This window comes from Anomalospiza imberbis, chromosome 5 (assembly GCF_031753505.1).
Source record: "Anomalospiza imberbis isolate Cuckoo-Finch-1a 21T00152 chromosome 5, ASM3175350v1, whole genome shotgun sequence".
Taxonomy (NCBI): Eukaryota; Metazoa; Chordata; class Aves; order Passeriformes; family Viduidae; genus Anomalospiza; species Anomalospiza imberbis.
The window spans coordinates 52662342-52676944 of NC_089685.1; the positions used below are offsets into that span (position 1 = coordinate 52662342).

The 14603-nt window shown below is 48.9% G+C and overlaps 1 protein-coding gene across 5 annotated transcripts in view; it reads right to left on the reverse strand.

Annotated features, from left to right (window-relative positions):
- Positions 1-1330: 1330 nt before the first annotated feature.
- The window catches only part of DENND2A (DENN domain containing 2A), a 57346-nt gene continuing 44073 nt past the window's right edge, over positions 1331-14603 (reverse strand). For 4 of the 5 annotated variants that reach the window (XM_068190813.1, XM_068190809.1, XM_068190810.1 and 1 more), the window contains exons 15-20: positions 7421-7598; positions 6613-6654; positions 5210-5327; positions 3779-4018; positions 2856-2942; positions 1331-2047 (exon numbers count right to left, since the gene is read on the reverse strand). In XM_068190813.1, the coding sequence (XP_068046914.1) occupies positions 2016-2047; positions 2856-2942; positions 3779-4018; positions 5210-5327; positions 6613-6654; positions 7421-7598 (697 nt within the window). In that variant the 3' untranslated portion in view covers positions 1331-2015. Of the gene's footprint in view, positions 2048-2855; positions 2943-3778; positions 4019-5209; positions 5328-6612; positions 6655-7420; positions 7599-14603 lie in introns of those variants that run through there. The other variant, XM_068190814.1, reaches the window with a different exon arrangement.

Sequence of the window (14603 nt, forward strand, 5' to 3'; positions counted from 1 at the left end):
AGACCTGCTTCTGAAGGCTGGAGCCGAACCACAGCTCAGCTTTACTTAGCATCCCACAGAGCTTTGCAGGCATCCTGGCCACCTTTACACGTGTGGGGGTGACCCCAACTTTGCAAAACTTCATAATGTTTCCAATAAAAACTCCTTCTAAAACAAGAACCAAAGCACAGCATTTGATTCACCTCGAACCCCACTTCAGTTCCTTTCAATGAGCCACCACCACCTCTTGTGACTCTGAAGTGACACCAATTTTGTTCAGCACACCCACAAGGGGCAGCCCCCCCACCCTCCACCTGGTCACCTCTGAGGGAGCCTGACCCTGGGTGGGGATGGGGAGTAAAGGCTGCTGGCTTCTCTGAGCCCCTCTATTGCTGCTTCCTCTGTCTCTGCACAGAAGTTGGGGGGCACAGAGCTGCAGGTGCTGCCTGCCTGCCTCCTGCCTGGTGTGACACCACGGCTGTCCAGCATTTATTGTGCTCACCACAGAGAGGTTGAGGTGGGAAGAGACCTATGGGGGTCACCTGGGCCATGCCCCTGCTCAAGCAGGACCACCCAGAGCCATTTGCCCAACTTACCTGGTTGCATGGCTTCAAAAGCTTCACAGAGCGGCACTGGACCCACCGCTCTGCTCTGGTGTGGAATGCAGGTGAGGTCTCTGAACCCCACTGCTGGTCAGAAAGGTCCTCTCACCTGGCAAGGCCCATGGACCACAGGGATCATTTTCAAAGCCTCTGGGAGTCCTGTGCAGCCCAGCATAGCACAGCTGCAGCAAAGGTACCCATATGCAGCTTTCACCCTGCAACCCCACAGCAGCTGGGAAAGACTCTCTCCTCCAAAGAGCAGACTCAAGGATACTCCAGGTGCTCTTGCCCTCACTAGCAGTGCAAGTGTAACAGCCTTCACACCAGCTGGAAAAAAGCCCTCACCCTGCCTCAACCTCCACTCAACTCCCCTGACACCTCCTCACCGAAGGAGGTCACCACAGACAGAGGAGAGGGGAGCAGGAGCAGAGAAGGCAGGAGCAGACACTCTGCCCTTGCCTGTTCCCTACTGTGCTTCCCAGCAGCAGCACCCACGACAGCAGAGGAGAGCCCATCTGACCTTTGGGAAGCAGGTCTCCCAGACAAGATCCTGCAGGTCAGCTCCACCTTGGAGCTGACAGGTGAGGGATGGAGACCACCTGGCCTCTGAGACTCACGGGGAAGCCGAGGGCCTGGCCAGGTCAAGGGTCCAGCTGCTTGATGTCCTCTCTGGCTCATGCCTGGCGCTAGGTGGGATGGTGGGAAGACAAAGCTCATCCCTTTCCATGAAAACACCATTGATCCATGTGCCTTTTACACAACTCGCTTTTAATTACACTGCATGAGGAAAGGCCTCTCCTCGTGCCAAGACTCCCTGGTACAGCCACCCAGGGAGCTGGCAGGCCCATCAAGTCCTCAGTAGGTTTAGTGGTTCCCCCTCACCCTTTTCCCTTGCTTGGAAGCTCCTCCTGGTCACTCCACATCATCCCTGCAGCCCTCAGTGTCCTTGCTTTGCAGAGACCTACTTTCATACATCTCTGTTCTTCCCCTCCACGCCCCGTTTGCCTGCTCAGTCCCATGGGAGTCCCGCTTCGGCCTCCTGCAGCACCAGGCAGAGAGGAGGCAGGGCAAGAGTCATTGGTTAATAACTGTTCTAACCTCAATATAAATAGAAAAATACAACCAAATAAAGAATTGACTAGCTAAGAGATCCAATCCGCTGGGATGCCTGCAACGTGCTAGTGCAGAGTTCAGAGAGAGTGCTTGGTCCAGTGCTTGCTACTGTAGACATCCAGAAGCCTGTCCCGGCAGCCCCGCAGCCATCCCATCTTCCTGCAGCACCATGGCTGTGTGCAGCGCGTCCTGGCCGTGGCCAGCGTGCCCAAAGCTGCTGCCTCCTGGGAGCAGGCTCAAAGGGAATGGTTGATGAGTCTGATTTATTGCTGTTAAGTGGTAAAGCCATTCTCTTCTGTGGAATGAGGATGTGCTTCGCTCTTACTTTTTGTGGAGGAATTTCATTTTGCTGCCTGAAGAGACAGAGAAAAGAAAATGGACTCCCCACAGTAACAGGCAGAACAAGTGTCCTTTCCCACCACCTCTGTCCTGTGCAGTGTACTGGCCCTGCTGCCACCCCTGGCTCCTTGGCCACAGCCAGCTGCTCTGCAAAGCTGGAAGCAGGGGCCTGCAGAGCTCTTCCCTTTCCATGGGAGCAGTGCTGCAGGCTGGGACCTCGAAAGCTCCCAGGCACACCCTCCAGAGCCCATTTGTCCAGGACACACCAGCCCCTCAGGCACTGCTGCTCTTAAATGGCCAAAAACAGACAAGAGGACCAGGGATATGATCTTAACATCTGATCAAACTCAGCCATGGTGTCCAATGGCTTATCAAGGACTTCTAACCTCAGTCTGAAGCTCTTGGCTAATTCCCCTTACAGTGGAAAATAGATTCAATCTTAGAATACCCCTGGGCAGTTCCCACTGCTGATCCCTAAGGGCAAACCTGAAGGCAATGAAAACTCTGTCCATCTTCCCCATCAGGACCTGCATCCACCATCCCCAAGTCACTGGCTACTCCACTGCCTCCTCAGACCCACCTGTCTCCTTTAGAAGACACAGATACAGCTCATGGCCCAATCTTTGGTTCTTCACCAGCCTCCAGACAGTGACTGACCACAGCCAGATCCAACAGCGTGCCAGCACATGGATACATGGCCAGGCACTGGATGCCACACATAGTCACTGGCCCTGTCACCCTTGGGCAGCTTCTGTGCTCCCCAACCTGAAGGCAACAAGAATCCCAGCCCTCAGGAAGCCAAGGGTTTTGCTGGTTCCTTACCTAGGCCTTTCAGGAATCTATTGACTCCACTCTGCTCCCCACTGGGAAGTGTTTCCAGGTACTCCTGAGCCCGTACCTCAAACAGACCTGTAGAAAGACAGAAATCAACAGCTTTTATGTTGTGTCCCTATAAATCCAAGTAAAAATGCCCATCTGAAAGTGTACTGTCTCATCTTACCCACATATTATTGCACAGGAGAGAGAACAACTCACCCCACCTCCTCCATCAGCTGAAGCCAAATTTGGCACAGAAGCTTTGTTCTGCCCCCTCCCTCCCCACTGCAAGGGTGACTGAGCTGCTGTACCTCACTCAGGGTACAGAATGTACCTCCCTTCATTCTGCTACGAAGGCAACTAAGCCCAGGGAGTGACATCATCTGGGGAATCATCATGCAGAATTTACCTCTTTTACTCAGCCACCTATTCAAGCATCCCTTGCTTATTAATGCTCATCAGGAAGCTGCTAAGCCAGCACCAGGGATAGCAGCAGGGATAAAAAATTTCAGCTGCCAGTAGAGCCTTTGGGACTGCAGGATAACAGGAGTGAAACTGCAGTAGCAGCTCTGGGAAGGAGATGAGCATCCAAGCTTTCTACTAGACAAAAGAACCACGACCAATCCAGCCCATTTTTCCTCTAGACACGAGAAGAGGACGTGAGGGACTGTGAGAATAAACGTCATTCCAGCAGTGGAATTCAACGTGGAATGGAAGAGGCACATGTGGAGGATACTGCAAGGGTGAAAGATGCCTGCAATCCCAACCCCATCAAGAAACCATTAGATTCCCTTCTGGTGTTCCTGCACAGACACTGCAGCCTCCAGCCACGGAACTGGGGATGGAGGTGGTGGCTGGGGAGCATCTCCCTGCTCTCGTAGGAGCAAGAGCAGCTTCCAGCACAGCAGAGCCCAGCTGGAGCCCCTCACCTCTGACCCCCTGCTTCCGCAGCTCCCGCTCCTGAATGAAGCCCCCAAACATCTGTGTCTCCATGAAGACCTCCAGGAAGCGGCGGAGGCTCTTGGAAGAGACGGATTTGCGAAAAGCCTCACGCTGCAGGGTCCGCTCCTCTCGCTCCGTGGGGGTCAGGAAGAGGGAATAGTGGCCCACAATCTCCACAAAGAAGCGGACAAAGGCCTCGGACACCACCTCGTTCAAAGGGCTGGTTTCTAAGGAAAAAATAAAGAGGCAGTCAGGACAGTGCTGTAAGAATGTGCTAGGAAAATCTCTGGGTAAAAATTCCCTGGCTTTTTTCAGATCCAGCCTGAGAAGAAAAAGCTGCTCAAGAGAGAGAGCATCCTAGGAAGTGCTTGCCATGGAAGTAGACCAGATTGATACTACTTTGAAAGACACCAAGCTTTATTTTGGTGCTCACTTTTCTCTGGTGGGATGGGGGAGAGAATCAGAAGCATAAAAGTGAGAAAACTTATGGGCTAAGATAAAGAGAGTTTAATGGGTGAATCTAAAACTGTGAATGCAAGCAAAGCAAAATAATTGTTTTATTCAGCACCTCCCATGGGCAGGCAGGTGTTCAGCCCTTCCCAGGAAAGCAGGGCTCCAGCATGCATGCCTTGGGAAGATAAAATGCCCTATTTCCAAATGTCTCCCCACTTCTTCCTCCTTCCTTCAGCTTTATATGCTGAGCATGAGTCCATGAGGAACATCCCTTTGGTTATTTGGGGTCAGCTGGCTCTGTCCCCTCCCCACTCCTTGTGCACCCTCCACCCACTCACTGGTGGGGTGGGAGGAGAGGCAGAAAGGTGTTGGCTCAGCGTGAGCTCTGCTCAGCAACAGCTAAAACATCCCTGTATTGTCAACACCATTTCCAGCACAAGTCCGAAACACAGCCCCATACCAGCTATGGAGAAAATTAACTCTGTCCCAGCCAGAGTTAGCTCTGTCCCAGCCAAAATCAGCACATTCTCCAGGCTCCTCTGCACCAAGGAGATGTCCATACTGTCCCCCAAGAGAGCTGTCCCAGCCCAGTACCATAAGCCACGTGGCCATCGCCGAGTCTGCAGCTCTGCAGGTGGCTGTCCCCTGGAGGAGCCTGCATCACTCATGGCCAGCAGCAGAGTGGAACGAAAGCCTAAGAAACCCCTCTGAAAAGGAGTACAGGGGCTCACTGGAATTGCAGGGGAAACATGGCCAGAGCTGGGAAGAGTTAAGTACAGTTGCTCTTCACACAGAGAACTGTCCCCTATGCACGGAATACTTCATATAGCTTAACCAAAATCCTGATCTACCTCCAATACCTGTGGTGTTAAATTCAGTACAAGCCTAGCTCTCCTCTAAGAAGTGACAGACAAGAAAGGGGCAGGAAAAGACACGGTTTTAAGCTGAAAGGCACTGTGCTTTACCCTGCTTGCCATTGACAGGGCCCTCCTCCTTGTCGCTTGCCAGCTCATTCCTCTGCTCCAAAATGTGCTCTAGGGCAGCCTGCAGCTTGCGGGGCAGGATGGAGTCCTCATCTTCCATCTGTAAGAAAGAGCCACCTCCTCAGGGACTGGGGCTGGGACAGAAACCTCTCCTACCCTGTCCCCAGCACGGCACGGGGAGCACTAGAAATGAACCGCGAGGAGAGGGAGAAGGCGTAATTGTAATGTTTGGCACATTCCCAGCACCACCCAGCGCAGTACTATCAAGAAGCACAAGAGGAAGGAGAAAGGGGGTGTATTTTCCTAAATATTCCACTATCCCAGAAGAATTTTACATGTCTGACCTGAGAGGCTACTGGGCAGGGCTCACCTGTGGCCTCACCATGTGCCCACGAGCACTGGCCCCGCCACAAAGAGGTGGTGTGTGAACAATGCTGGCACATGGCCAGGTGAGCAGAGCCTCTGCTCAGGCACCAAACCTCTTACACAGGCATAAGGAATTCCCAGGGAGCATCAGAGCCAAGGAACTGCCAGTGACTGTGCAGAGCTGCTACCAGCCCTGGCTGATTCAGCTGAAGCCTTCAGAAGAGAGGTGCAAGGTAAAGCATTACCCAGAGCTAAGGCAGCTGGCAAGTGAGGACTGTGGGAGGGCTTGGCCTTCGCCCACAGCTGCTCCCTGCAGCAGGAGGAGCACTCATCCCATCTTAGTCACGGGGCTGAGCCCGGCAGAGACCCACGCTGCCAGCGCTGCTCAGCATCTGCCAAAGAGCTCTGGGAAAAAAGAGCCTCCTGGGCCAGGAGTATGCTTGCTCATTTATCCTTTTCCGTTCCTCCTCCCCTTCCCACTCCTCCTCTCCACAACAAAGGGAAGTGAAAATCGGCAGGCAATCTTGCCTGCAGAATGACACACAGGATCCCATGTACCACCTTCCTGCCTCTGACCCATCCAGTGCAAGGACTGGAGTGAGGAACCACAAGCTCCTGAGGCAGTAAGGATTTCAAAAAACCATCAAGCCTCTCTTCCCACTCAGGGCAGAGTATGTGATGGGAGATGGACTGACAGACACAGGCTGGAAGAACCCACACTGCTCCCCAGCAGACAGTGCTGAGCCAAAGCTTTCCAGCTCTGTCCTCTGCCTTACAGGATGACATTTAAGGATCCATAGTGTCCAAGTGCCAACATTTTAGTCCTCAACAGCTGTGGTTTGGGATGCTGATGTTACATATATACAAAGCAACCCCTATAATGCTGCTGACTGTAAGCCCTGCCTTGGTTTTTGAGTGGGGAGAAAGTGATCCATCCAGCCAGGCAGGTCAGCAAACACAGATAGAGCTAAGTTATGGAGGAAAAAGGGGAGAAAAGGATGTGAATTAGCTCTGCTCACCTGTCTCAGAAACCGATTATTTACAAGGTCAACGACGAGGACCTAAGAATGAAAGAGCAAGAATCAAAAGGGAAAGTAATTATTTCCACCATCAGAGTTTATCTTAATCTGTAACTGCTCTGGAGGAAACACTTCTCTGCTCCTCCTACCCTCCACTGCAGCTGGAGGAGGCACCTAGCATGACCCAGGAGCGCAGCCCGTGTTGTGGCTTTCAGGGGATACCACTGCAAACCACAGCTCAGCTTGGACAGCAGGAGGCTCCAGGCCTGGCCCACTGCTCCTCACCACCCAGCAGGGTCAGAGCTTCATCCTTTCTCCCTGTGTGCTGCACCGCTCTCTCCTGGCAGGCAGGGAGGGAAATCCCTCCCTCAGCACGTTCAGCCTTGCTGTGCTCACCCCTGTGCCTCGGGAATCCAATTCTTAATGATTTATTGCTACATGAGGCACTTGTGTCGACCCAAGGGGCAGCCGTCCTGGCCAGGCTGTAGCAATCACACTTAGGACTGACAGGATTTGCATGCAGCTCCTAGACAGCACCATGCAGAAACCAGTACAAACTGTAATAAAACCATCTCCTGCCCACAGCAGCGCCACAGTGGGAGATTCCAGCCCCCTGCCTTCCCAAGCTGCGGCCAAGGCAGAGCCCAGACCTTTGTCTGCCTGGGGGAACTTCCACCTCTGCCCTTACCCCACACTCACGGCAGCCAGAGGATGAGAGCTCTGCTCACTGGTGCTGCCCGCTGCCAGAAAACAGCTCAGCCCACAGGGAACAACCTCGAGTACAGCACGGTGTGGGTGCAGGACTCACCTCCTCCACGGGCAGCTCCTTCAGGCGGGGCAGGGAGCTGGAGAGCAGGCCGATGAGGAAGGGGGTGGGCGAGCACACGATGTCGATCATGGACGGCGGCAGCACGGGGATGTAGGTGTGCTGCCAGGTGAAGGGGTACAGGAGGGCCACCGTGGCATGGCAACACTTGGAGAGAGTGCTGGAAGACAAAACACAACCAGGGGCAACGGCTGGTCAGCCAGGGAATGAGGGGTGCTTCCTAGAAATCAACTGTTCCCGATTGATCTCGCTAATTACTGGGGGCTTTCCCATATTTCTGACCCCATTTTTCAGCTTCAGAAGCAATGACTTCTGAAAGATGACCCCAGCCCACACTCCTATGACGAGAGATGGGTTGCACTGAATCAGAGATCTGTTTCTCCAGTGTCCTGAATGAAAATATCAGACAAACACTGCATCTTCTATGCCATTGCCTCTCCTCAGAGAAATGAGTTCATTCTCCCACAGCTCTCTGGCAGGAGTCAGGCAGGATAGCCAGTTAGCCATGGCAGAGCTTGCCACAGGGCACCAGTTACTCATCTCTTCTGGGTCTGGAAGCATTTTTACATGTCAAGAGAGGGGGAAGGCTAGCTGCTATAAATCCTGTATATATAACATCATTTGGTTTTACCAGCATCCAGGAAAGGAGAGGAAGAAGAGGAAGGAGGCTGGTGCAGCATGGAGGAGTCACATGGATAAAGAAGGATGCCCAGCTGGCTCCCATTAGACTCCAAGGGAGAATTTACATTCAGCAAGCTGGGTTTATTACTGTCTTGAGAGGGAAGGGGTTTGATGGGTGTGGACTTGAGCTTGCTCTGAAAAGTGAAGCCTGTTTTCCCTCCCCACTCCAGTTAAGTTTGGTGGATGTGCGTCCCTGTGCTGTGCCACTAGGGCACGCTGAGCAGAGCGGTGTGACGGGGACAGCTGGCTGGCTTCCATCACATAGGCTCAGGTTAGCAGAACAAAATTGTAATTGCTGGGACATCAGTGTGACAGTACCAAGTAATCAGGCAACAAACATTGCTAAACACATGACACTTTTTGAAGACGAGGAGATCCCAGGGGAGAAGTTGGAATCTGCTTAACCAGAAAATTTTATCTGAGACTGCAACAGGTAGGGAACTGGCATTTGGGAAAGATGTGTGTTCTGAGAAAGTCTCTTCACAAAATGGGGACAGTTTCCTTTCCCTTCACTCCCAGAAGACTGTCTTTTTTAAGGGGATACACTGTAAAAACAGAGGAAGACCCTTCAAAGGCTCTGTTACAGACTGGTAGCTTTAAATGGGAAAAAACCTTCAGTTCCACATTGTTGTTTGGGAAGGTGTGAGTGTATCCCCTCCCTGCACTGACTCCTCCAGGCCGCTTCTCTTTGCTGCTCTCCAGCTGTCCCTGCCACCATCAGCTAGCCCACACCTTGCCATGTCTATCCCAAATGCAAGGTAGATAATGAATCTGAGAGAAGCAAAATTAAAATAATGAGAAACACGGAGCTAGCAAGAAACAGAAACATTAAAAAAAACCCACCCAGAAAAAATATGGGAATGGTATCAAAGTAGATGATTTTTGTTGTATCTTTCTTACAAGCTAATCTTGAAAGGAACTGCAACAAAAGTGAATGTATCATCTTAGAAGTGCACTCCAAGCTAATGAAATCCTTTAAAAACCATCTCCTTAAAAGCTGTGCTACTCATACCTTCCAGGTCATGTTAGCAGATACAAAAGCAGGGGCTTCACTTCCTCTCCATTACTGTAGAGTGTATTTTCCACTCCTCAATTTCTGACTGATAATAGACCTGGCAGTAGCAGCAGCAGCATACTGAAAGCTGAAAGAACTGCACCTTTCATCACTTGTGCACAGCAGTGGGGCATTATCACCACCCACTGTTCCTCTTCTTTGAGCAGAGGGTGAATGTGGAAGTGTTAGAAGTTTTACATTTGTCACCAATCCTCTATTTTGAAGGTGTATCAAAATTTTCTGCCTAAACATGGGACCTGAATTTATAGACAGCATGTGAAAACCTATGGAAAACATCTCTGAGTCCAGGTAGCTCCACAGAGGAACAGTGAGCAGCTGATCTCCGTGGTTATTTATGGCATGGTGAGATATTATGGCAAGCTGTCTCCTACTATATTTATGGTGGCTTGTTCTTCCCTCAGCCCAGCTCTCGAGTCTCAGCGAGCACACATGGTACGTGAGAGATCGAGTGGGAGGAGAGCTGGCCGAGCTCCAGCGAGTGCAAGTCAAAGACAGAGCTGTGTTAAGTCTGAAATTGTACACACCAGGCAGTGGGAAGTAAAGATAACTTCCCCTTCCACCCTTCCATCTGTGCATGACTCAACGCCTCCAGGGTGAAACCCAGTGATCTCTGCTCCCAAACATTTCTCACTGTGGAAGACTTTTCCAGGGAACACTACTGGTAGGGTTGAGGTCTGTGAGCCTCCTTTGTAGGCAGAGCAGTTCAGGGGTAGACACAGAGGAGGTACCACTGAGGTACCTTTTTCACATGTCAGACTTGCTCTGCAGGTAGGCTCAGGGAGCTGCAGGTTGCCAGGAGCCCAGGAGAACCGTGGCCGTCTGGAGTGACTCAAGCCTAAGATCTCTGTTTCTCTTTCATTTGGCACTGCAACAAGCACTAAGGGACTGCTGATTCACACCAGGCTGGTGAGCCTTGCAAAAGAATCCAGCCTGATAAATCTTTTTTATGCCATCTGTGTGACTCTTCAGCCAGCAGCCACGTGACTGCAGTGTGCTCTGGGAAGTGCCAGGAGCCACCCTCAGGCCACACAGGTTCAGTCCAGCCGTTCAAACAGGACACAGACACCACCTTCCAAGGCTTTTGGTTTCATGAGTAACCTTTAAAATGCTGCAGGTCTTTGAAGAACACTTTCAAGATGCTGAGCACATTTTCATGGCTTCATTCAGCCTTCTGCAGGGAACACGGCTGAGCTTTGTGTTGCTCGCAGTTGAGGCTGAGATATCAATAGTACAGAGGCTAAAAAGGGCTGATTTGGATAGGGACTGGCACACAGATCTCTCTGGGTAAGCATTCCCGTGGTCAGAACGATGATACTGCAGCAACCTGTGACACCTGTTTGCTTGAACAACAGGCCTTCCCACCACAGAGCACAAACCCACCACACAGCGCCCTGCGAAGCTGCTGCTTCTTGGTGAGCACCTTGAACACAGGTGGCCAATGCAGACACTGAACACAACAGCTGCAACTACACAGAAAGCCTTCTTCCTCTCCTGGCAAAACTTACTCCAAGATGAGTTTGACTTGCTCTAAAAGACACCTTGACAAGTTGCAACAGCCTCTGCAGAGGGACACTCTTCAGCCTGGTTGCTTTCCACTCCAAAGGCAAGTATATGTGATAAAAAGCTTTGAAAGCTGAACTCCCTCTTTGGGTTTAGGATACTGCATTATTTCTGAAAAACACCACTGAATCAAACATCCTGCTGTAGTTTAATGCCAGCAAGTCCTGTGGTCCTTGCACTAACCAAACTGCTCAAAATATGCTGGCATTTGGCAATTTAAGACTGTTTGAAGATGTATCTTTTAATATTTTTTTTAACAAGATCTGCCACAGTAGGATTTGTTTTACAAACACCTTCAGATTTCTGACACTGTATCACATCTGGAGTTACTTATGATGGATTACAGTTCTGGTTTACAACATTTAGCAGGTACAGGAGCTTCCAAGCATTATCCCATGACTTCACCCAGCACTGCTTCAAATGCCACCAGGAGGATGCCAAGTTCCACCAGCTCTCTGGGGACCCTCACTGACTTCCACCAACCTGGCAGGTTCGTGCAGGTGAAGAAATGAGTATTAAGATGATCTGAAGAGACAACACTATTATCTGACATCCAAACTTCATCCTTGGGTTTCTTCTTCTCCCTAATCACAGGGCAAAAAGGGAGAAATCTGCAAGGCTGCTATTCGCAGTCCCAGATTTGTTTTTGTAGCACATGGTACAAAATCTTCCTGATGATTAATTACCTTTTGCTGGGGATGACCACATTTAAAGTGTCTACTCTAATTCTTTCAGATCTGTCTTTGATAACAATGACCACTTTGTGTTGTTGACACAGCTGTGGTTTCTGGCAGAGACAGAGGCAGTTGCTTGAGTTGGTCAGATCCACAACAAGCTTTTGAGATCTGGAAAAAGGACGCTTTGATTTTAAGCCCATGCAAGCTTTTCTTTTTAAAAAGCCTTCTGAATCACAAGATCTCCTGCCCAGGCCATTAAAAACTGCCCAGCTTGAGGTACCTTGTGATATCAGGTGATTTTAGCTGAAAGATGCCTTCTAAAAGGTTGTTTGGCAGTGCCTGGAGCTGCATGCCAGGCAACATCCCTTTGAAACAAAAGCAGCTCTCATGTTGCAGTCACTGTCTCCACTGCCCCAGGACTAAAGTTAACATTGCAGGAATGAACAAAAGCTGGGGGAAGACTACACAGACCAACACAGTTTTAACAAAGTCATTTTCCTGGGTTGTAAGGCAATGTATACCCGAGTATCCATAGTGAGAGAGAAAAAAAACCCAGCCAAAAACTAATAAACCAAATTCTTTCCTTTTCCGCTGCCAAGCTGTGGATTGACAGGTATTTAAACACTCAATGCTCATTCTAAAGATGGAAAAGACAAAGTATTTCACTTGCTGTACACTTGTCAGATGCATTTTTTGGCTCAGCTTGAAAACATTTCACAGTTCATACAGTATTTGGCAGGAGACCTTTCAGCTTTCTTTTCCCACAGACAGATTTTATAGCAATTAAAGGATGTAAATAAATTGTACACACCATTTCTCTGTCACTCACACCCAGACACACCTTTTCAAACATGGACAGATAGCTATTGATAATACTCACATGAAGAACTGCAAAGATTAATGAGAAATGTAATTTATTGTGCATCTTTCACTATGTCACCTGCACTCTTCCCATTAATCCATCTCAGCTGGATTATTTCTAGCATTCCTAACCTCTGAGCAGTTTCCAACAGCTGCTTTTATAGTTTTTTTCCTTCTCTTCAGCTATTTCCAAAAAGTGTTTCTTATCTTTCCTCTCAAATTGGCATTTTCACTCCTAGAGTGAATACTACTTTATACTCATTCAATGTGTTCCTGTCCCAGGAAAAATATAATTTGGACAGAAGATCCTGTATTGACAAACATCACCTTTCAAAACATGGAAGGTCCACCTATGAGTAGAAGAGACTGTTCACCTTAGGAAAGGCTCACTAAGCCAGTCCATTCAAGTCACTGAACTGGATTAAAACACAGCAGTTACTTAATTTTGAGGGACATTTTCTTTGTTTTCTGCATTTCACATCTTTACAGTCCTTTGGGATAATCTCCAAGCTTTTGTTCCACAAAAATAAGCCAGAGAAATTTTATATTTTTTAAGAGGAAAAGAAAAAGACTCTCCTGAAATTGCTAAGAGCAAGGTCTTCTCAGAAATATCAAATATTAAAAGTTTCATAGAGAGCTGGCAGATCTATGGTAAATATTTGATTCTGAGCCCTGTGGTCTAACAGACTCTGGATCTTTTAAACATGACAATTCCTTTTTCACAGAAAAGAAAAAAGCTATTAGAAATATTTAGAGATTCTAGAAACTATGATTCTATAGCTCTCTCCCACTCTCTTTGCAGGCCTGTACAGCTAGATTCATTCCTAAGGACCCTAGATATACTGACAAAAGCTGCAGGGGTGGGAAAAGAACACCAAAACCCATCAAGGTGCTTTCAAATTAGAGATATCACACCCCACACTCAGAATACACAGTGTTGTGCTGTCATGTAAAGATGTGATAGGAAAAGATTTGTTAAACAAATGTTCATTCTAAAGCAATGTCTCAACACCCCCCAAAAAGTTCCCTGCCATTTCCTTATACCACCCGGCTCTCATGTAGAGATTACAATGTGTGTCCTTAAAAATTTTTCCCAGAATGTAAAATTTATCCTACAGAAGAAGAGAAAAATATTTGAGAGCCTGTGATCATAGATTATGTCATAAATCATACATGCTACCTAGAGATCTAGTGTTTGGAGGAATTCTCTCACTTTCAATACAAATTTAAATGCTCTGCATCAAATGTGTGGTTTAAGTATCCAGAATACCAATGTATTCTGGATACATAATGTATCAGTGATTATAAAGAGGCAAATTTTCCCCTTTCTGAACCAAGACAGATGCCAAAACCTGCAAGCAGACAGTGCTACAGTTTCCCTCTCCCCAGCCTTTCTATTCCTGTGATGAGACTGCCTGAGCTCTGCCCACAGAGAGCCCTGGATCCATGTAGAATTAATTTTCCCCCTTCATTTTCCTCTAGAAGGGGCCTCTCCATTCTCTGCCCCAGTGCTCAGTCCCAGAGCTGCAGGCTGCTGCCTGGAAGTTGTGAAAACAGACAGCTTAGGGGCATTGTACACTCCTGAAACCTGAGCGTGCTCCTCAGTGTCATTACTCATCCAGGCAGCTTTTCTTTTCCCAGCCTTGGCGAACTTTCCTCCCTGAATCCTCAAGTGCTTCAAGGGCTGGAGAGCTGCCAGCCACCAGCTGCACAAGATCTTAAAGAAACCCAGACCCATTTTCATAATTTAGGAGAGCAAACAAATACATTTTTAAAAGAGCAAATTGAGCAGATTCAAAATAGAAGAGGGAAGTCCTCTGTCTCATTTCTCCTCCTCATTTCCCCCTCCTCATTTCCCCATTTCGCCACATCCTTTACATTCATCCCCTTAAGAAAAAAAGAAGTCTTTAGAAACCAATATGAAAATACAAGCAGAAGAATCAAGAAGATTTTGTGACATCAGGGAAAAACTCAGAAGGGACAGTGATGTCTGCACAAGGCTTGATCCCTGCAAACCCAAGCACAGTTCAGCAGGGAACAGTGCAGCATGATGGAGCAAAAGGAGGGGTTTTGCTTCCTTAGCACCAGAGATGTGCTCTGAAATTATCTGGAGGAAGTGGAATTTGGTTCTCCTTGGGGACGAGAAGCAGCACTTTTTGCAAGCTGCAAAATGAAATTATGGTTCATGGCCTAAGTTCCCAATTCCTGGGAAGAACAGCCCAATTAATGTTGCTGCAAGGCTGAAAAGGGCAGAGAAGAAGAAAAAGAACAAAGCAGAGAGATCTGTCACTGCGGCTTTCCCAGCCTCCCT